A 23,473-nucleotide genomic window follows, 5' to 3' on the forward strand; every position below is an offset into this window, starting at 1 on the left:
GTAGGACACGGCTCCCTCTGCTTTGACCAACGTGTAGGACACGGCTCCCTCTGCTTTGACCAACGTGTAGGACACGGCTCCCCCTGCTTTGACCAACGTGTAGGACACGGCTCCCTCTGCTTTGACCAACGTGTAGGACACGGCTCCCCCGTGTGGAATAAAAGCCACATGACAACTCTAAAAGTATGTGAAAAGGACCTCGTATGCATAACAAATTAAAATGTACCACAAATGTAAAAAAAATCTGTCTTATGAGAAACAAGCAAAGCCTTCGGTGTTGTATTAACAGTATTATGCAATTCCCTATTATTTTATCACAATATCTCAAATTCCTGGACGGGCTGAATTAGGCTACAAACAGTCCGAAATGGCCAACAACAACCATTTATAGTTCCAGTACATTCTACATTGTTCCATTGAAATCATCAATAATGCCTGCATTCCAACTTCATTGGCTTACTTAAAACATTCATATAGTATATACATAGACAAATAAATCATTGCTCCTTAAATAGATGCACACACAAAAATAATAGTTTAAAAAGAAACCATTAAAAAGTTCCTATCAAGCAACTGTAGTGAGAGTTAACTGAGCAAAACCTGCTGAGAGAGTTAAAACCAGATGAACTTATCTTCCTATTGACACTCAAAACAGAATCAGGTGAGGTATTGCCAAATACATACAGGCCTAAATGAACGTGTCACAAATGCAAAATAGAGAATTGTTACAGTATAGCATTATGTGATGATGACAAATAAATAAAGTTCTGATGGACTTGAGAGAAGTTCAGATGTGATAAGGATGAATCAAGCAGACCTGGGTTCAAAATACTATTTCAGGTATTTCAATTGCTTTTCAATACATTTCAAAACAATCAGATAACCGTTATTTGAAAAAACAAGTAGATGAATATTGGAATGTATTTGGAAATACACTTGGAAAGTATGTGAAAACACTCAAATACACTCCCATGCATTTAACCCAGGTATTTTAAAATAGTATTTGAAAATACTTTCAAATACAATTTGGTCGACTATTTGGTTTTTACAAATAACCATTCAAATACTCAAATAAATAAATAACATTTGGGCTGTGTATTTGAAAATACTCAAATATACAGAAAAAGTATTTAAATAACAAATACTCATGTATTGAACCCAGGTCTGGAATCAAGTTATTATTAAAATCCCTTTGAAGCTGATATAAGATATGGCCGAGTACATTTCCATGGAAACCGTCTGTCTGGAATTTACCATAGGTCCTTTTCCTGGTCCGGTGCCCCCTTCAACCATAGTGTCTGATGATAGTTTAACCCATGGGGTTTCCTATTCACTAGCAGTCATAAAATGGCTCCACGCAAATCTCAATGTCCCCAAGGGGAGCTGGATGTGGAGTTGACCGACACTGTGTAGGAGCATATTGTTGTACATGCATATAGAGGACAGTGAGGACTTGTGACGTAAGTCTATGTGGTTTCAACTGCAGAAATAGCGGGTGTGTGTGTATGGGGTAGGATCCCCTGAGCTTCTAAGACTAGAGGAAAACGACGAGGTCAGGGTCGCCATTACAACAGTCCAGAGGTCATAAAGTTCATCACCTACAGATGTTGTAACCAGAGAGGAACCAGGCTTGCCATGGTTCCCCGATCAGAAGCATCATACCATATTGGTCTGTGTGTTGGGGCTGGAACATGTCATGTCCTGTATCTGGTCCAGGATCCAGTTGACGTCGGGTCTTTCCTGGGGGTTGGACACCATGATGGAGCTCAGCAGGTTCTGCAGGCCTTCAGAGTAACTGGAGGGAAACAACAAAAAACACCCATAAGACACTGAGAAACTACCAGAGTAACTGGAGAACAAATATATACTGAGAAACTACCAGAATAACTGGAGAACAAATATATGCTGAGAAACTACCAGAATAACTGGAGAACAAATATATACTGAGAAACTACCAGAATAACTGGAGAACAAATATATACTGAGAAACTACCAGAATAACTGGAGAACAAATATATACTGAGAAACTACCAGAATAACTGGAGAACAAATATATACTGAGAAACTACCAGAATAACTGGAGAACAAATATATACTGAGAAACTACCAGAATAACTGGAGAACAAATATATACTGAGAAACTACCAGAATAACTAGAGAACAAATATATAACGGGCCAGTCCATAGCATTAATGCCTTCCTCTTGCAGGAACTGCTGACACACTCCAGCCACATGAGGTCTAGCATTGTCTTGCATTAGGAGGAACCCAGGGCCAACCGCACCAGCATATGGTCTCACAAGGGGTCTGAGGATCTCATCTCGGTACCTAATGGCAGTCAGGCTACCTCTGGCGAGCACATGGAGGGCTGTGCGGCCCCCCAAAGAAATGCCACCCCACACCATGACTGACCCACCGCCAAACCGGTCATGCTGGAGGATGTTGCAGGCAGCAGAACGTTCTCCACGGCGTCTCCAGACTCTGTCACATGTGCTCAGTGTGAACCTGCTTTCATCTATGAAGAGCACAGGGCGCCAGTGGCGAATTTGCCAATCTTGGTGTTCTCTGGCAAATGCCAAACGTCCTGCACGGTGTTGGGCTGTAAGCACAACCCCCACCTGTGGACGTCGGGCCCTCATACCACCCTCATGGAGTCTGTTTCTGACAGTTTGAGCAGACACATGCACATTTGTGGCCTGCTGGAGGTCATTTTGCAGGGCTCTGGCAGTGCTCCTCCTGCTCCTCCTTGCACAAAGGCGGAGGTAGCGGTTCTGCTGCTGGGTTGTTGCCCTCCTACGGCCTCCTCCACGTCTCCTGATGTACTGGCCTGTCTCCTGGTAGCGCCTCCATGCTCTGGACTCTACGCTGACAGACACAGCAAACCTTCTTGCCACAGCTCGCATTGATGTGCCATCCTGGATGAGCTGCACTACCTGAGCCACTTGTGTGGGTTGTAGACTCCGTCTCATGCTACCACTAGAGTGAAAGCACCGCCAGCATTCAAAAGTGACCAAAACATCAGCCAGGAAGCATAGGAACTGAGAAGTGGTCTGTGGTCACCACCTGCAGAACCACTCCTTTATTGGGGGTGTCTTGCTAATTGCCTATAATTTCCACCTGTTGTCTATTCCATTTGCACAACAGCATGTGAAATTTATTGTCAATCAGTGTTGCTTCCTAAGTGGACAGTTTGATTACACAGAAGTGTGATTGACTTGGAGTTACATTGTGTTGTTTAAGTGTTCCCTTTATTTTTTTGAGCAGTGTATATTATGAAACAGAATAACTGGAGAACACATATATACTGAGAAACTACCAGAGTAACTGCAGAAGAAATATATACAGTTGAAGTCGGACGTTTACATACACCTTAGCCAAATACATTTAAACTCAGTTTTTCACAATTCCTGACATTTAATCCTAGTAAAAATTCCCTGTCTTAGGCCAGTTAGGATCACCACTTTATTTTAAGAATGTGAAATGTCAGAATAATAGTAGAGAGAATTATTTCTTTCAGCTTTTATTTCTTTCATCACATTCCCAGTGGGTCAGAAGTTTACATACACTCAATTAGTATTTGGTAGCATTGCCTTTAAATTGTTTAACTTGGGCCAAACATTTCGGGTGGCCTTCCCCAAGCTTCCCACAATAAGTTGGGTGAATTTTGGCCCATTCCTCCTGACAGAGCTGCTGTAACTGAGTCAGGTTTGTAGGCCTCCTTGCTCGCACACACCTTTTCAGTTCTGCCCACAAATTTTCTATAGGATTGAGGTCAGGGCTTTGTGATGGCCACTCCAATACCTTGACTTTGTTGTTCTTCAGTCAGGAAGTAAAAGCTTGGTCGCAAATGGGTCTTCCAAATGGACAATGACCCCAAGCATACTTCCAAAGTTGTGGCAAAATAGCTTATGTCTTGAGATGTTGCTTCAATATATCCACATAATTTTCCTTCCTCAGGATGCCATCTATTTTGTGAAGTGTACCAGTCCTTCCTGCAGGAAAGCACCCCCGGCAACATGATGCTGCCACCCCCGTGCTTCAAGGTTGGGATGGTGTTCTTCGGATTGCAAGCCTCCCCCTTTTTCCTCCAAACATAACAATGGTCATTATGGCCAAACAGTTATATTTTTGTTTCATCAGACCAGAGGACATTTCTCCAAAAAGTATGATCTTTGTCCACATGTGCAGTTGCAAACCGTAGTCTGGGTTTTTTATGGGGGTTTTGGAGCAGTAGCTTCTTCCTTGCTGAGCGGCCTTTCAGGTTTTGTCGATATAGGACTTGTTTTACTGTGGATATATATATATATATATATATATATATATATATATATATATACACACTTTTGTACCTGTTTCCTCCAGCATCTTCACAAGGTCCTTTGCTGTTGTTCTGGGATTGATTTGCACTTTTCGCACCAAAGTACGTTAATCTCTAGGAGACAGAATGCGTCTCCTTCCTGAGCGGTATGACAGCTGCGTGGTCCAATGGTGTTTATACTTGTGTACTATTGTTTGTACAGATGAACGTGGTACCTTCAGGCATTTGGAAATTGCTCCCAAGGATGAACCAGACTTGTAGAGGTCAGCAATTTCTTTTCTGAGGTCTTGGCTGATTTCTTTTGATTTTCCTATGATGTCAAGCAAAGAGGCACTGAGTTTGAAGGAAGGCCTTGAAATACATCCAAAGGTACACCTCCAATTGACTCAAATGATGAGCCTATCAGAAGCTTCTAAAGCCATGACATCCTTTTCTGGAATTTTCCAAGCTGTTTAAAGGCACAGTCAACTTAGTGTATGTAAACTTCTGACCCACTGGAATTGCGATACAGTGAATTATAAGTGAAATAATCTGTCTGTAAACAATTTTTTGAAAATTACTTGTGTCATGCATAAAGTAGATGTCCTAACCGACTTGCCAAAACTATAGTTTGTTAATAAGAAATTTGTGGAGTGGTTGAAAAACAAGTTTTAATGACTCCAACCTAAGTGTAAGTAAACTTCCGACTTCAACTGTATACTGAGAAACTACCAGAATAACTGGAGAAAAAATAAACTACCAGAATAACAAATATATATACTAAGAACTCCTGCAGATCTAAAAGGATTGGATAGATTTAAGCATTTTTCATCTTGCCTTTTCAAAGGTTGTATGGAATTTATATAATTTACAGTATGTATTTAATACATACCGGTACTGTAAATTATATAAATTCCATACAACCTTTGAAAAGGCAAGATGAAAAATGCTTAAATCTATCCAATCCTTTTAGATCTGCAGGAGTGCCTAGGTGGTAGGCGCCTATTTGGAATAAAAAAATTCTAGTTTGCTAGCCTTGAAAGGTGAGAGGGTGATAGATTGAAGAGTAACTAGGGGTTGACTAGCCAGGGGACTGACTGACCTGTAGGGCTGAGGGATGGTGACTGGGGGTTAGGGTTAACTAGCCAGGGGACTGACTGACCTGTAGGGCTGAGGGATGGTGACTGGGGGTTAGGGTTAACTAGCCAGGGGGGCTGACTGACCTGTAGGGCTGAGGGATGGTGACTGGGGGTTAGGGTTAACTAGCCAGGGGGGCTGACTGACCTGTAGGGCTGAGGGATGGTAACTGGGTTAGGGTTAGCTTGCCATGGGGACTGACTGACCTGCAGGGCTGAGGGATAGTAACTGGGTTCTGGACAGCAAGGGCCACACTGTCTCCCTTCTGGAACACCATGTCATAGGGCCCCTCCAGGAACATCATGCTGTACAGTACACAGCCCAGAGACTAGAGAGAAAGAGAGAGAGAATACTGTCTCTACAAGGTCAACAAACACGAGGCATGATGGAGACAGAGAGATAGCAATCTAACTGGAGCCCAACATGTTGACTACATGGCTGGAGTCAAAACAGCATCGCACAGTCCAATGGTAAAGACAATCTCTGTTATGACAAATTGGTCTATGTTATATCGCTTGTACAATACTGACAGTTTCCACCGACCAAACTAAAGTGAGAAGGGGGGGGGTAGTACTCTAGTGTGCGTTACCCAGATGTCTGTACGGTCATCGATGACGCAGTGGCTCTCCACATTAAAAAGCTCAGGGGCGCGGTACGATATAGTACACCTCTGAGCTGCCCAGTCCTGTACTGTCATGGCCTCCCTGGTCCCCTTGACCTCCATCCTGGAGCGGTTCATAGAACCCAGGTCCATCAGCAGCGGCCTGTCATCCTCCTCTAGGAGTACATTGGTAGGCTTCAGATCTCTGATTGAGAGGAGAACAGGAGAGATAACGAGAGGGATAGAGATAGAGAGCCTCATTCTAATTTGAACCACTAACCATAATCGTGTGTGTAATAGCAGTAGCAGCCTGTACCTGTGTGCGTAGCCTCTGTCATGCATGGCCTTCAGTCCAGAACAGATGCCCTGTAGGACCTTCAGGATGCGTCTCTCTGGCATGAAGCTGCCCTTGTCCCTCAGCTTCTCTAGCACTGACCACAGACTGCCCTTCTGTAGGAGCACCCACACCCAGGCGTGAATACAAAGACGCATACATACACACTTTTTCATTTCCACGCTGTAAAACAGTATATCGGCAGATGTATCGGTAACTTTTGCCTCTCCCCCCAAAAAAACAGTATCGGACCCCAAAAAAAATGGCCGGGCTCTAATACACACATACAGGCGTGATTACATAGACATGCGCACACACGTACACGTACCTGAACGTAGGGCAGCAGTATCCAGGCCTCACTCTTGCCCCCCCTCTCTATGAAGGTGTGCCCTGCCAGGCCCAGGATGTTGGGGTGGCTGAAGAGACGGTGCATCTCCACCTCCGTCTGAGCCTCTTGGCGACCCTCCCGGTCATGGCACAGGATCCTCTTCAGGGCGTAGAAACGCCCGTCCTGCACCCCCTCCACCAGGTCCACATAGCTGAACCCTCTGGGATGAGGGGAGGAGGGAGGGAAGGTAAAAGAGAGAGAGAGAAAGAGAGAAAATAGGGAACGACAGAGGGGGTAGATAACGAAAGCAGGAGAAAGTGAAGAGGCAGACAAAACCAGAGTCCTGATCAGTAAGATGTAACGTTACAGAAGACTGAAATACAAATACATGTGTGGGAGGGACAGGGATGATCGTCTGCCATGTAGAATAGGTAATAGTGTTCACTGATGCGGACGGTTTTACCCTTCATCTAGTTTCTGGATGAAGTAGTATCTTTTGTTGTCGATGGTGATGGAGCCGCGGGAACAGATACACAGGGTCTGACCCATCCTCTCTGGGGCATAACTCACCACACCAACACCCAGATGGACTGAGAGAGAGACACACAACCCATATTTATTTATTTTCCATTTTGTACTTGAACTATTTCTACATTGCTACAACACTGTATACAGACATATGTCATTCAAAATGCCTTTATTTTGGAACTTGTGCTTTGGCAATGTAAACATGTTTCCCATGCCAATAAAGCCCCTTGAATTGGGAGAGAGAGATGGAGTGCATACGAGGTAAAAGACAAGGTTTAGGGGAATTGAAAGTGAGAGGTCAAGTGGAAAGCCATGGGAGAGAGGGCAGGTATGGGATATATTTCTGTAAAAAACATACTGAAACATGAAATCCAGTCCATTCCACTATGTTCCACGGATTGATGCAGTGCCAATTTCACTTGTCATAAATTATTCACTGTCACCTGTGCAATTGATAATAATTTGGTGGGTGTTTATATTTGTCCTATTTGCGCATGTGTGAATTGAAAATGTGTTTTTTGCATATCACAACTCTTCCTGAGAGAACCTTGGAGAGTGGGGTTATGGCCAGGGTCTGACATTATCAACGGTGACCCTGGCGAAAGTAGGACTAAGTGCCTTGCTCAAGGACACATCGGCAGATTTGTTGACCTTGTCGGCTCGGGGATTCAAACTAACAACCTTTCGGTTACTGGCCTAACTATTCGAACGAGCAACCTTTCGGTTACTTTCCTAGCCGCGCTACAGTGACTCTTGGTTGTGATCTGCCCAAGTAATGCGTTTTGGTTCTTTACAGCAGTAGCAACACCACAAGCAAATGTACTTTCACTAAACCTTTCCAAAAGTGTACGATTTTGTTTGGTAACGTGGCACACCGGTATGAGAATACAAGCTAACGACAAGAGGGCAGCATGCAGATCAATCCTGATCAGCCAATATTATCTGATAGAGATATTGATAAACATGTGATGAAAATACATGGGGATATTTACGTTTGTTAGCGGTGGATATATAAACATTACCTTCTGTTATCTTCCTGTTTTTTGTTTTCTGCTGGCTACTTCCGTGTACATAAAACGCGTAATGATGACGCAGGCCTGTGATCTAATGCTGCGTTCTAAACTGGGAACTACAAGGTCAAACTGGAAAAATACAAGGTGAAATCATGACGTCAGTGATTTTCAGGTTGCGCTCTAGATTTAGAGGTCCGAGTTCCTGAGTTGGAAGACCGTTCAAATCGATTTTTCCCAGTCGGAGCTCGTTTTTTTCCGAGTTCCAAATTGTTTTGAACACACTGAAGTCGGAGATATCCGAGTTACCAGTTGTTTCGAACGCGACACCAATCGAAGTGTCTATTATATCGACAAGATAGTCAAGTGAACACTAACAATGGAAATACATGTCCTCAAAGATGGAAGGCAGGCGGGAGGAGGCGAAATAATATGTAGTACATGGGCATATACGCGTGTGAACAGACCATAGCGATAGAGTAGTTGTCTTTGTATCCGTGCCATTATAGCGTCTGTGACCGCATGGGAAGCGCCATTTTAAAGTACTAAATTATCTTTGATTGTGCCTAACTCAGGAATCTCTACCCAGTTGACTACGTTAAAATGATGGAAGCCCTCAATGGCAATTCCCATGCTCCATCTATGACAGGCACAGGTCCGATAAAAGTATTCTCATGCCCACAAGTAAGCGTTTCCCCTTGGATGTAAGATAAAACGACTCAATATGGCCACCTGCAGGCCTTGTCTAGTGCTACGTGTACTCTACACCTGTTGTTTATGAAGCATGTGAAATATTAAGTATTTTTCCCCCACAAAGTTGCCGAAATGCCACGTGCGTCCACACATCAGTGCATTCGTCACAACCTAACGAAATGTATATTCTATCAAATAAGCCTCACGTAGCAAATTAATTAAATGTGTTGACTTAACTGCACACTCATTGACCTCCATACAGAAAGTCCTCACTTTGTGGGCTTATTTCCGGGGACAGATTTTGGGCCGAGTAACACTTCTCGATTCAGCTCTTCCTCTGGCCAAATCAAGTATTTGATTAAACCAGAGCACTACCCAGTGGACTCAATTTTGCTAAGGTGGGTCTCAAATCGAAATGAATTTACCATCCATGTATCCACTTGTCACCTTTAGGCTATTCTGTAACAATCTAAATGAACTAGTTTGACATTATGGGGAAATTCCTTCCACATTAGTCCAAACACCAGGTTACCCTTGAGATTCTCCTCACCTTCTCAAAACATATTGAGAAAGTCAGAAGGGAAAGACCCCTGCCTTTCTCATCCAATGGGGTTTGAGGAGACAGTCCACATGGGTATGCAATTAAGACACTGCATTACCTCGACCAAATCCTATTTTTCAAGGCACCCTGCGGCTACATTTATATCCCAGGAATTCTCTGCTACTTACCAGGCCATTTGTGGCCGATTGCACAGACTGTTTTATGTTGGCCGTTTAATAGTAATTTAGTCAAAGTATAATGAAACCTCGGGTCAGGACTGGAGGCAGTTGTGATTGATCATAACCATTGAAAGAGGTGAAAACAGGATTAACTGAGATAAAACAACTTTATTTACAAAGGAGGGGATACAGCCACAACAGTATCCTGATGTGATAACTCTTAAAATAACACATGGCAAAGAAAATAGAATCTGTAGGGATAAAACCAATAAATTATTTTGGGGTAACTTAACATGCAATGCAGAATAATCCTCCAAGATAGAGTTACTGAATTACATTCATTAAGACCCAACACCATGGGGTTTAGTTGGCTAGTTTGTTTTCTGATTGGCAGTAACTTTAGTGTTTAGGATAGATCTGAAAGCACAGAAGTACCATGAACTTAAAGGAAACTTTAATGGAGACAGCTTAATCTTCAAGGTTCTGTATGGTTCCATAGTCAACCTTCTAGGAAAAGATTCAGACATGGATGGATGTGGGGTCTTTGGTGAAGAAAACATGATTGATGATATTCGACAAGGGAAGGAGCAGGCCGTTTCCCACTTCATGGTCAAGTAAAGGCAGTTCTATCTCTCAGTGATACATAAGCCGACCGAGGACCCATCCCTCCTTTGAACTCCTCTTCTCCTAATACTCCTCTCCCTCCTCGTCCTCCTCAAATGAGTCGATTCCTACCTCTTCATAGTCCTTCTCCAGGGCAGCCATGTCTTCCCTGGCCTCAGAGAACTCTCCCTCCTCCATGCCCTCACCCACATACCAGTGCACGAATGCCCGCTTGGCATACATCAGGTCAAACTTGTGGTCGAGACGCGCCCAGGCCTCAGCGATGGCTGTGGTGTTGCTCAACATGCACACAGCTCTCTGGACCTTGGCCAGGTCACCCCCTGGCACCACAGTGGGTGGCTGGTAGTTGATGCCCACTTTGAAACCTGTAGGGCACCAGTCCACAAACTGGATGCTTCGCTTTGTCTTGATGTTGCCGATGGCCACGTTGACATCCTTGGGCACCACGTCTCCGCGGTACAGCAGGCAGCACGCCATGTACTTACCGTGGCGAGGGTCGCACTTCACCATCTGGTTGGCGGGCTCGAAGCAGGAGTTGGTGATCTCAGCCACAGAGAGCTGCTCGTGGTAGGCCTTCTCGGCTGAGATGACAGGGGCATAGGTGGCCAGGGGGAAGTGGATGCGGGGGTAAGGCACCAGGTTGGTCTGGAACTCTGTCAGGTCCACATTAAGGGCACCATCGAAGCGGAGAGAGGCGGTGATGGAGGAGACAATCTGGCTGATGAGCCTGTTGAGGTTGGTGTAAGACGGGCGCTCAATGTCCAGGTTTCTACGGCAGATGTCGTAGATGGCCTCATTGTCCACCATGAAGGCACAGTCGGAGTGCTCTAGGGTAGTGTGGGTGGTCAGGATGGAGTTGTAGGGCTCCACCACAGCTGTGGACACCTGGGGAGCAGGGTATATGGCAAACTCCAGCTTGGACTTCTTCCCAAAGTCGACTGAGAGACGTTCCATGAGCAGGGAGGTGAAACCAGAGCCGGTACCACCTCCGAAGCTGTGGAAGACCAGGAACCCTTGGAGCCCCGTGCACTGGTCAGCCTGTCAAGACAGAAAACTCATCAACATGTTTTCTAGAAGGAAAGTCCAAGCTCTGATCAGACCCATTTAGGCTAGATTTATGCAAGTCAAGGCTAAAACCCTTTCTCATAAAACATTCATGAAAAATCCATGAGTTATCCTAATATCACCATTGAATCTATCAAATCTGACAGTTTCTCTCACCAGTTTACGGATCCTGTCCAGTACTTGGTCGATGATCTCCTTGCCGATAGTGTAGTGGCCACGGGCATAGTTATTGGCTGCGTCCTCCTTCCCTGAGATCAGCTGCTCAGGGTGAAACAGCTGGCGGTAGGTACCTGTCCTCACCTCATCTGAGAGAAAGGGGAACAGACTAGGGTTAGTCTGGTATTGATGCTTGTTTTGAACTGTACCACCATATTGATGAAGACCTCTTCCTACACATTCCCAGTGTCAATCAGTCAGTGCATTTTCTCTGCCAGATCCCTCCAATACTCACCAATGACAGTGGGCTCCAGGTCTACAAAGATGGCGCGGGGCACGTATTTCCCGATGCCCGTGGCGCTGAAGAACGTGGTGAAGGAGTCGTCAGTGCTACCGACCGCCTTGTTGTTAGGCATGGTCCCGTCCGGCTGGATCCCGTGCTCCAGGCAGTACAGCTCCCAACAGGTGTTGCCCATCTGGACTCCAGCCTGACCCACATGCACAGAGATGCACTCACGCTGGAGAGACCAGGAAATGTAGGGTTAGTCAAACAATTAATTGATGGTTTCTTTGAACAGGTACAAAACATATTGACTACACAAGGATCTGATGCATTGACAGCAGTCTGCACTGGATGGAGTAACACTTGTTTTTCAATGTCACCAATGATAAATGGAGCACCCCTCCAAACCACTCAGTGCATAGCAGTCTGAGGTCGATTAAGGATTTGGGCATCCATTTTAACACTTATTTTACTGCTGTTTCTCACCACCAAGTGGCAGCACTCTAACACCAGTGGTTCCCAACCAGGGGTACTAGGTTACCTAGGGGCACTTAGCCTATACACAGGGGGTACTTGAGAAGACTCATGAGACCATAGGCTTTTACTGGTAAAACGCACATGAGGGGGTACTTCAGGCAGGGCAAAATTCAGTTTGTACAGTAACAGAAGGTTGGGAACCACTGCTCTACACTAACAGAGGAAACAAACCTAACCTGCCCATGACTGAGTGACAAAGGACAGGTGGGCCTGAAAACAGTGGGCGGCATGATCTAGCTAGTTAAAAACAAGCCACCGGAGTTATGAGCCAAAGTTATGAGTCGTGTATATTTGCATGGTGACCCAATTTGTTTGCAGTGTGTTGAAATGGGACTATGCATGGCTTAGCCAACTCTGCAGTGAGTCGATCATCTGACCTACTTTAATACTGAACTGTATGCAGCTACCGTCTCAGAAGCCTAGCCACGTCTCAGCGTGCGACTACCGGTATTGACATAGCCATTAACCTAGCCTGAACCATGTTAACTGATCTACACTGTGTACAAAACATTAAGAACACCTGCTCTTTCCATGACAGACTGACCAGATGAAAGCTATGATCCCTTATGACACTGGTATGGTAGTAGATGCCAGGCACACCGGGTTGTGTCAAGCACTTCAACGTATGTGTATAAAGAATGATCCACCACCCAAAGGACATCCAGCCAACTTCACAACTATGGGAAGCATTGGAGTCAACATGGACCAGTATCAGTGTGGAATGCTTGATACCTGACAAATTGAGGTGTTCTGAGGGCAGAAGGTGGAACAATTATAAAAGTTGTTCCTAATGTTTTGTACACCCACTACTTTACATTTACACAGAAGTCTGGACAACCCTTCGGATTAGTGGATTCGGCTATTTTTGCCACACCAGTTGCTGACAGGTTTATAAAATCAGCACAGCCATACAATCTCCATAGACAAACATTGGTCTTACTGAAGAGCTCAGCGACTTTAGTCTGGGGCCGTTTTTCACAGTTTGGGTTACGCCCCTTAGTTTCAGTGAAGGGACAACTAACTCTACAGCACACAATGACATTCTAGATGATTCTATGTTTCCAACTTTGTGGCAACAGTTTAGGGAAGGCCCTTTACTGTTTCAGCATGACAATGCCCCCGTGCACAAAGCAAGGTCCATACAGAAATGGTTTGTCAAGATCCGTGTGGAAGAACATGACTGGCCTGCACAGAGCCCTGACCTCAACCCCATCGAACACCTTCGGGATGAATTGGAACTTCGACTGCAAGCCAAGCCTAATCGCCCAACATCAGTGCCCGACCTCACTAATGCTCGTGGCTGAATGGAAGCAAGTCCCCACAGCAATGTGCCAACATCTAGTGGAAAGCCTTAGAGTGGAGGCTGTTGAGTAGCAAAGGGTGGACAAACTCCATATTAATGCCCATGATTTTGGAATGAGATGTTCAAAGAGCAGGTGTCCACATACTTTTGGTCATGTAGTGTACACATTTTATAAAGGCGGCACTTGATATCTACAGTCACTAAGAACCAAACAGAAGGTTGTGTGGGTGTGCGAGAAATGAGTCAATTTTGCAATGCAGTACTGGCAGACGGCAGCATAGTTGAGGCTAGACTGCAGTGACACCATCCAGTCGATTAGACTCTTATAGCATTAACAAAAGAAACATCCATGCTGAATGCGTTAACACAAGGTGCATCCCACTAGTCCATTACAGCCTACTCTCCTTATATTCTTCCTGTCATTTAGGCTCCACAACCCTGAGGAGGATGCCACTAGATTATTGATACACCCCCTCATTGGAATGTCAACTTGGACCGAGGTCATTAGAGATTATACAATTCTGTGAATTTGTTTAACATTACAGCGTTGCAATGAAGCAAAGTCTGATTAGACCTCACTAGACTCAAGGCCCGAACTGGGAGGTTTGGTAAGTGTCTACCCTTAGCACGTCATGGAGCTGGCGAGTAGCGACAATGCGAAAAAGAAGCGTCAAGGCCAAAAGGCCCTCCACACCCTACTGAAGTATTTCCAGCGAACAGGACGAGGGGAAAGCGTCACCAAGGATGAGTGAAGCTGATAATAACAAGCTTATCATTTCTGAATAGCAGTGCACCAGAGGCAGATCTGGCTACGTACACTCACACCACCAGTCTGTCCAAACTGGCTTACTATACAGAGAGATGGGAAATGGGGAGCGAGACAGTCAAGAGAAATGAGAAAGTCAAGGAAGATATGTTTACGAGACAGTGACATGCCAAGAGGACGAGTCTGGGAATGTTGTGCGGGTGTATGTGTTGGCAGTACTTATGAATCAGAGCGATTTGAGAAGGCCCAGCTAGAAACAAGACCACCTGCCACAGTAACAGGAGAACAGACACCAGCCAACTAGGCTTTGCCCTCTGGTAGAATAATATACCCCTTAAGCTAGGTTTAACTTTTAGTAGTATCAGGGGCAATTATTTCAAAATGGAAGAATCCGCATAATGGGAATAGGACTTCCTTTTTTGAACTGTAACTCAGTAAAATATTTGAAATTATTTTTTCCAGTATAGTAAGAGGATGTGAAGGAAACATTAGAAAACCTCACTTCACTCCAGATCTGAATCTACTACAGGGAGGTCCTCGTGACATCAAGGTCTTACACCTGCATGTTGCTACACCCCTCCACACATATTGTACTACTGTTATGACTCCACTCATGTAGAGACTGGGGCCACTACTGTCACAGCCATTTCTCCAGCCTCCTCTTTTGACAGAACAAGCTGGGTAGGGTGGATGGTGGGGGAGGGGCGGTGACACAGGGATGTGAGTGTGTGCCTAGTTTAGGCATGACAGCTAGGTCAGCACTGCAGCCAGCTATTTAAAGGGAGGTGTCAATCATGACCCCCATCCCCCTGCTCTGTGTGTAGCCCCTCCAGACCCCGGTCTACTCCACTGACCCCTTTCTCTGTGGGAACAACCACATGGTGTCCTGAACCTCTAGTTCAGTCAGAGTTGATGTTCAGGCAGTCCCTGGTTCATACCAGATTCAAGAAACTAACCTCCATCATGTTGCATTTGTCAGGGGTTGCCCTGATTTGCTAAGCCACACACACACACTTGAAACCCTGTTGGTAAGCCTAGTGTAGGCCTATGTGTAACTGTGATACCTAGTTGATTCAGTGACCGTTTGCTCATGACGCAATAGGCCATTAATGTTAATGTTACCAAATAGGGCAGTCAGGTACAGTGCTAGGTTATGGTATTCATTTCCTGTATTTTGAAATCATGGTATGGCGATAGACTGTAGAGTACAGTTTAGATTAACAAATTGTTTGTGCAACTGTAAGTCCGCTGAGACACTTGGCACCAACATGGCTGATGGACTAACCGCTTGTGGCTTGTTCAGTAGCTAGGAAGCAACCCCCCTCCAGCTTCCTGTTCTGTCCCTTATGGGGCTTTGTTTCAAAGTGCAAAGAGGGCCTTGTGTTATGCGGGAAGACATATGGCTTGGAATTCACATCCCCCCCCAAAAAACTCCCTCTCCTTTCATAACATTCAAATTAGATGACAGGTGTCAAAAGAAACTCCCCCATGCCATGGTAATCTTTAGTCATGAGCAAAATTAAGAACAGGCGAGTGCACTGTTTGAAGACTCCGCAATATGAGCCGAGTAGTACATGAGCTGGAATGGATCATAGAGGCTCTTTCACCCACATGTAGTAGTATAGACCTTAACCTCATGATCAGACAGTCTGCCATGTGCTAGTCTGAAATGCTGAGCCTTTGGGCTCTGCGTCACTCCTAACCTCAGATTTCCCTTTCAGGTCAGATTACTGAAGGTTCCCCTATCACGAGTAAGCATGTATGCATAGTCAAAAGATTTCTGAGAGGTCTAAGTCTAATTTCTTGACATATTTTATGATTAAATCATATGGGCAGGATGTAAGGTAATAAAATGTGAGCCATGTCCTAAAAACATCCATGTGGCAACTTGTGGTGGGAAAATGTTACTTTGGGACAACTATTACAATTAATCCTTTATTTTTATTTTAAACTCATTGTAGGTGTAATCTGCCATACTCCAGTAGATGGTAGATCTGTGGTTCATTAGTAGTCGTTACCATTTGTTCGGACAGAAACGCACTACATAGACAGAACGTTCCCAGTTTTGCGCAGTAGACTAGAGCAACAGGAACAGTAGCTGACTAGGCTACAGTCACCCATCAGAATACACACGGACCTGTGGGAGCCACATCAGCATTTAAAGCCAGCAGAGCAAATAAACACACCCATAACCACACTGGCCCCACGGCCACTGTATATGGAAACGGGTAACTCCTTTAACCATTCAAAATGGCAGGAAGCTGCTTCAAGCGCCAAATGACAAAACTTGATCATAAATGCAGATACCTGTGAACTGATTGATTATTATGAAATAGGACAATTAAAGCTCAGGTGACTCAACTTAATTAAATGCATTCTAGTAATAGTTTTGTCTACTGCGCCAGTCGTGTTTGAATTGAAAAGCCAAACGGCGCGCTAAATTGAACGCGCAGCAAAATGGATACTCCTATCATGACGCACCATGTTATCAGAACAAAATATTTTATAAAAACAGGTGGGCCGTAGCGTAGGCTGTACCTAGAAGTATTATACACAGTAATGTTATGCTATACAGGATGGACTACAAAAACATTAGAAATGTAGCCTAATTCATACAACGCTCAACCTTTACATTATTACAACCAATGCGTCGAAGGCAATGTTGAAAAAATAAATATAGGTCTTACCATTTTGATTTTGTTTGTCTTCGTTTCCGTAGAAAAATAAAAGTGTTCGTATTATAACCTCTCACAGTGAACCTATAATGGGGTCTCCGTGAGTATGTTTTAACTGCGTGTGTTACTGCAATCTGTTTTATAAACTGCGAAGGGCGGGGGTGGAGTTTTGGACACTCCCTCTTCTCTCATAGGTCAAGTTCGTTTTACATGGCCCGGTGCCCCGGTTAGGCGGATTTGGGTATTTTAGAGCATTCTAAGTAGGCGTAGTTGGATATTTTAGACCATTCCATTGGCCCTTAACTGATATCCCCAGTCACCGGGCCATGCAAAACGAACTCTCCATACACAGATTAGACCTCAGGCTCGGTAGGAAAGTACAGGACAGAAAAGGGTAGCTGTACCAAAGATGATATATTATATTGACAAGATAGCCGAGTGAGTGCTCTAACAATGTAATTACATTTCCCCAATGATTGAAGGCAGACGAGACCATTCTAGCCAATGAGAGAGCGCGTGACCAACAGGCACAACTAAATTGTTGCCGGAATGCCACGCGCATCCACTTAAATCAGTACAATCAGTACAGCCTAAACATTACGAAACTTCTATTCGACCAAATAATCCTCACGTAATTCAACACTCGTTTATAGACCCCCCCCCATACAAAAAGGGCTTATATCACGTGGACAGATTTTCGCCAGAGTAAATCTTCTCGCTTCACCTCTTCCTCTCTGTCTTTGTGCAATGAACTGCCTTCGGGTTTTGTTGCTCCTTGTTCGCCACTAGATGTCAGACTTGTCTAGTGTTCTGCTTGTTGGTCCTTACCATGACGAAGACGCTCTTCTGTCTGCAACAAAATAGGTCAACGTTGTCCCTGGGATCCCACTGATCTGAGGTCAGGTATGTATTTTCCTCCCTAATTTCTCCATTAGGAATTGAGGAGAATAAAATGATCCTAGTTCTGTATCTAAGGGATCATTTTTGGAGCTGTCTTTCCGTGCATGAACAAGGTGGCAGTTGTGATTCCAGTAACATCTGTTTCTGTGGTTAATAAATGAAAGTTGAGAGGATACACTTTTAATACTTTAACTTTGATGCAGTTGAACTCAGTTTTATCTCTCCTATCAAAGTGGTTAGCTGTGCTATAGGCCCTGGCCCCTGAGGCATTAGAGGACCCTTCTCTCTGGCTTTTGGCTATGAATGAAAAAGTTATAATCCTCAAACAAGGCCTGAATTTCTCCAGATAGGCTCTTCATCCTGAATCCCCCCCCCTGTATTTTGAGATAGACGGAACGATAGATCAAAATCTTTTTCATGTGCATCGTTTTTCCCTCCTACGGTGGACACTATGGGGCTAAGGATTTCTTTCCCCTTATCTTATGTACTGGAGTTAGACCGTAACCCACTGGCCATGTGATTAAACTCTAACCCACTGGCCATGGGTTTAAACTCTAACCCACTGGCCATGGGTTTAAACTCTAACCCACTGGCCATGGGTTTAAACTCTAACCCACTGGCCATGGGTTTAAACTCTAACCCACTGGCCATGGGTTTAAACTCTAACCCACTGGCCATGGGTTTAAACTCTAACCCACTGGCCATGGGTTTAAACTCTAACCCACTGGCCTTGTGTTTAAACTCTAACCCACTGGCCTTGTGTTTAAACTCTAACCCACTGGCCATATGTTTAAACTCTAACCCACTGGCCTTGTGATTAAACTCTAACCCACTGGCCATATGTTTAAACTCTAACCACTGGCTTTGTGTTTAAACCCTAACCCACTGGCTATGGGTTGAAACGAGTTTCTATCTATTTTCTTTCTTTAATATAGCATTTGTCTATATAGTATTGTGTATATGCTGGTATGGTGGTTTTGTAGCATCTATAGCAAGAAAACGTTTCTTTACAGCCTAGCCACATAATGAGCATTGATTACTGATCAACATGAATGTGAACGTAAACGGATGTCTACAACATGAATGTGAATGTAAACTGATGTCTAGAACATGAATGTGAACGTAAACTGATGTCTAGAACATGAATGTGAGCCTAACTGGTGTCTACAACATGAATGTGAACGTAAACTGATGTCTACAACATGAATGTGAGCCTAACTGATGTCTTGAATGTGAATGTAAACTGATGTCTACAACATGAATGTGAACGTAAACTGATGTCTACAACATGAATGTGAATGTAAACTGATGTCTAGAACATGAATGTGAACGTAAACTGATGTCTACAACATGAATGTGAACGTAAACTGATGTCTACAACATGAATGTGAATGTAAACTGATGTCTACAACATGAATGTGAACGTAAACTGGTGTCTAGAACATGAATGTGAGCCTAACTGATGTCTAGAACATGAATGTGAACGTAAACTGATGTCTACAACATGAATGTGAACATAAACTGATGTCTACAACATGAATGTGAACGTGAACTGGTGTCTACAACATGAATGTGAACGTAAACTGATGTCTAGACCATGAATGTGAACGTAAACTGATGTCTAGGCCATGAATGTGAGTGTTAACTGATGTCTAGAACATGAATGTGAACGTAAACTGATGTCTAGAACATGAATGTGAACGTAAACTGATGTCTACAATATGAATGTGAGTCTAACTGATGTCTAGAACATGAATGTGAACCTAAACTGATGTCTAGAACATGAATGTGAATGTAAACTGATGTCTAGAACATGAATGTGAACGTAAACTGATGTCTAGAACATGAATGTGAATGTAAACTGATGTCTATCTACAACATGAATGTGAATGTAAACTGATGTCTAGAACATGAATGTGAATGTAAACTGATGTCTACAACATGAATGTGAATGTAAACTGATGTCTAGAACATGAATGTGAACGTAAACTGATGTCTAGAACATGAATGTGAATGTAAACTGATGTCTATCTACAACATGAATGTGAACGTAAACTGATGTCTAGAACATGAATGTGAACATGAACTGATGTCTAGAACATGAATGTGAGTGTTAACTGATGTCTAGAACATGAATGTGAACGTAAACTGATGTCTAGACCATGAATGTGAGTGTTAATTGATGTCTAGAACATGAATGTGAACGTAAACTGGTGTTTAGACCATGAATGTGAGTGTAAACTGATGTCTAGAACATGAATGTGAATGTAAACTGATGTCTACAACATGAATGTGAGCCTAACTGATGTCTAGAACATGAATGTGAACCTAAACTGATGTCTACAACATGAATGTGAACGTAAACTGGTGTCTAGAACATGAATGTGAGTGTAAACTGATATCCCATATGGGGGCTATTGTGTGCCATGTCAATCACTGACAGTGTTCTTTTACTAAAGGGCCTGTCTCCTGTTATTTCACATTGACATCTCAGAGAGGTTTCTTCTGCATCTCAGTGTACTCTTTCTGTATATATTCTCTCAAAGCAGAAATAGCATCCAAATATTTTTAAGCATCAGCAACCACTTTCAAGCCACCACCTCTATCTAACCAGGAAGAGCGGATGAGAAAACAAGATCCCCAGTGTAAGGTTCATATGTCAAAGGTCAATGTATAGGCCCAAAGGCTTCAAGAGAAGAAGAAGATGGGGCATATATTTGTTCTATGATAGAGGGCACCCAGTTCCAAGTTCATCCTTTCATACATGCTGAATCATCTACCTGCAGATACAGAAACAGACCAACCAGGTAAAGCTCTTTGTTTCCCAGTCTCCATCTCATGCTGTGACTACACTCTTAGAAAAACCCTTTGAAGATACCTTTTTGGTTCCAGGTAGAACCCTTTTGGTTCCAACTAGAATCATATTGGGTTCCATGTAGAACCCTTTCCCCAGAGGATTATACATGGAACCCAAAAGAGTTCTGTCTGGAACCAAAAAGAGTTCTACCTGGAAACAAAAAGGGTTCTCCTATTGGGACAGCCGAAGAACCCATTTCAAACTCTTTTTTCTTAGAGTGTACATATTGCTTATGGGCAGATTCCTCCCAAGAAGTGTTGTGTGTTCTTGTAACAGGCAAAGCGTTAGAAGTAGTGCTGTTCTCACTGCAGACATGTTTGTTGTTGTGGATTTCTGAACCAGTCACTCCTGAGTCATGTTGTCAACAATTCTATTTGTCATGGTTTCCGGTTAAATCTGAAGAACAACACCCATAGGTTGAATACCACCTGGGGTCCCCACTTCTCCTACCTTACCAGGGTCTCCCTGTGAGGAGGACAAATTAACCTTTTACTGCAGTGGGCCAAATCAGGGTCAGGACCACACAAAGTGATTCTTGGTAGTCTTAAACAAATCTACTTTGAAGCAAGTATACACCTCACAAACATGGTTATGTGTGACACCCTGATCTGTTTCACCTGTCCTTGTGCTTGTCTCCACCCCCTCCAGGTGTCGCCCATCTTCCCCATTATCCCCTGTGTATTTATACCTGTGTTTTCTGTGTGTCTGTTTGCAGTTCGTCTTGTTTGTACATTAGAAAACAATACTAAAATGACTTAAGGCTCCAATAGCAGCGAAATAAACAATTACAGACCCACCTCAGCCAGTCAGACAACAGTCTTCATACAGGTTCTTGTAATATATTAATATGAAGACAACGTCACTTCCAAGACAACATGGTTTGTCTCAGCTTCTGGTTTTCCCTGGTCTCTCTTTTTCTTGTCCTCCTGATTTTGACCTTTGCCTGTCCTGACCTATGCCTGACTCTGAGTCTGCCTGCTGTCCTGTTCCTTTGCTCTACCTCTGGATTACCAACCTCTGCTTGAGCCTGCCTGCCGTCCTGTACCTTGACCTCTGCTCTGGATTATTGACCCCTGCCTGCCTTGACCTGTCGTTTGCCTGCTCCTGTGGTTACAATAAACATCTGCACTTGGGTCTTACCTTGATTCCTGATAGTTATGGGCTTAAAAAAAAAGAAGTCACCTGTACTATGTCAGATATAGAGTTGAAATATACTACATTGTCAGTTTGCATCCCAATTTTACACTTTTTATCCATCACAGAAGACTGAAATATAACAACCGTTTACATAGAAACACTGGATTTTCTGCAGTAAAAAGAAAGTACTAATTATGAAAATATTTATAACATTCCACCCATGAGGCCACTAGAGGGAAATTTGATTGCAGGAAAGGGCTACAGGAAGTGCTGTTTTCACTGAAGACCTTTTTTTGTGGATTTCTGAACCAGTCATTCCTGAGTCATGTTGGCAACAATGATATTTGTCATTGTTTTTATGGTTAAATCTAATGAACAGCATCCATGGGTTGAATACCATAGTGATCTTACTGCTTCACAGTCATGTCCAGGTCTGCTGGTCTGGACATTGGAGAGATAGAAAACCTATTAGCAGTGATGTCTGTGTGGTTAACTGACCAGAATACATTAGCCAGTTAAACACCCCAGTGCTTGTACCTGCCTCAGGCAATGCCTAGTAGGATCCTACTGCTAAACCACTAACCATAGGGAGACACTGGGGGAGGGGGGATCTGTCCTGCACTGTGCAATAATACACTCTGAGAGAGACAATGTAGGTCACTATCAGAAATCTAAATGTTTTGTTCATAATGAATTAACAGGGTCTAAGTAGATTTGCTGTGCTACTAAAGTATTTCCACTGCAGCACAGGGGCAATGTGATTTCTGATTTCTCTGCAGTGCAGGTTGGAGGAGCTATCAGAGTGAGCTCCCTAATGGAGCCAGGTCAGAATCCTGCCCTGTGCATACAGATTGAGATATGGAAGGTTGTGTCCCCTGCAGTCTGGCCAACCTCTGGTCAAATAGAATCACTCCTCCCTGTGGACCCGCCCTCCTATTAGACAAACCGAGAAACTCTGGGTCTGTGTTTGACCTCACACACACCAGCTCACTCTCTGTAATGGAGTTTTTTTTTGTGTGTGTGTGTGTGTGTGTGTGTGTGCATGCGCATAACTACAAAGATACAAAATGAGAATCAGATTAAACATCGAGGCTATTGGATGGCTGGTTGGCTGCTCCATTTACTGTGTGATGCATATTAATCTAATGTGGAAAAACCTGTCTCTTTGATCAGGTACCCTGCTATATAGAAATGTGGGTAATGATTAATTAGAATTTGTTTAATTGCTACACAGTCCCAGGATATCGGCTGAAGTACGCAAACATGTAATGAATGTTATTATTACAATCTGTATCTCGTAATGAAACGGATCATCAAGGGTTTGAAAACAATAATTATTTTGGGAAAGAAGTGGTGTATTTACACCAGACAGTCAAGCAGGATGGGCTTGTGTATTCATCCTATACTCCCTGGTTCCCCCAAGTGCTGTTGTCCAATCCAGTGATTATATTTCAAGTGTCCTATATAAGTGTCCTGACTTCATATTAGCTCGGGTAACCCAAACGTTCACGTGTATCAAGTAT

At 43.7% G+C, this 23,473-nt stretch overlaps 2 protein-coding genes across 3 annotated transcripts; both read right to left on the bottom strand.

Moving 5' to 3' along the window:
• Positions 1 to 265: 265 nt before the first annotated feature.
• On the bottom strand, positions 266 to 8,925 carry stk16 (serine/threonine kinase 16). Of its 2 annotated transcripts, none has more exons than XM_045698463.1 (7): positions 7,583 to 7,605; positions 7,160 to 7,286; positions 6,697 to 6,916; positions 6,351 to 6,484; positions 6,023 to 6,239; positions 5,640 to 5,761; positions 266 to 1,795 (listed from the first exon to the last, which is right to left on the bottom strand). In XM_045698463.1, exons 1-7 carry the CDS (start codon positions 7,602 to 7,604, stop codon positions 1,657 to 1,659), a joined length of 981 nt encoding a protein of 326 aa, XP_045554419.1. In that variant the 5' UTR covers position 7,605; the 3' UTR covers positions 266 to 1,656.
• An 870-nt stretch (positions 8,926 to 9,795) lies between these two features.
• Positions 9,796 to 17,246, bottom strand: LOC106575781 (tubulin alpha chain). The gene is made up of 4 exons (XM_014152463.2): positions 17,069 to 17,246; positions 11,788 to 12,010; positions 11,493 to 11,641; positions 9,796 to 11,309 (listed from the first exon to the last, which is right to left on the bottom strand). Exons 1-4 carry the CDS (start codon positions 17,069 to 17,071, stop codon positions 10,335 to 10,337), a joined length of 1,350 nt encoding a protein of 449 aa, XP_014007938.1. The 5' UTR covers positions 17,072 to 17,246; the 3' UTR covers positions 9,796 to 10,334.
• Between the last annotated feature and the right edge of the window lie 6,227 nt (positions 17,247 to 23,473).

This window comes from Salmo salar, chromosome ssa17 (genome assembly GCF_905237065.1).
Source record: "Salmo salar chromosome ssa17, Ssal_v3.1, whole genome shotgun sequence".
Lineage (NCBI taxonomy): Eukaryota > Metazoa > Chordata > Actinopteri > Salmoniformes > Salmonidae > Salmo > Salmo salar.

Coding starts and splice junctions, on each gene's coding strand:
- stk16 (XM_045698463.1), bottom strand. CDS start 7,604: ATGGACTGGATTTCATGTTTCA. Junction 6,917..7,159: donor ATCCAGAAACTAGATGAAGG/GTAAAACCGTCC, acceptor CCCTCATCCCAG/AGGGTTCAGCTATGTGGACC. Junction 1,796..5,639: donor ACTATCCCTCAGCCCTGCAG/GTCAGTCAGTCC, acceptor GTTTCCCTCCAG/TTACTCTGAAGGCCTGCAGA.
- LOC106575781 (XM_014152463.2), bottom strand. Junction 11,642..11,787: donor CCTGGAGCCCACTGTCATTG/GTGAGTATTGGA, acceptor CCTTTCTCTCAG/ATGAGGTGAGGACAGGTACC. Junction 11,310..11,492: donor TGGACAGGATCCGTAAACTG/GTGAGAGAAACT, acceptor CTGTCTTGACAG/GCTGACCAGTGCACGGGGCT.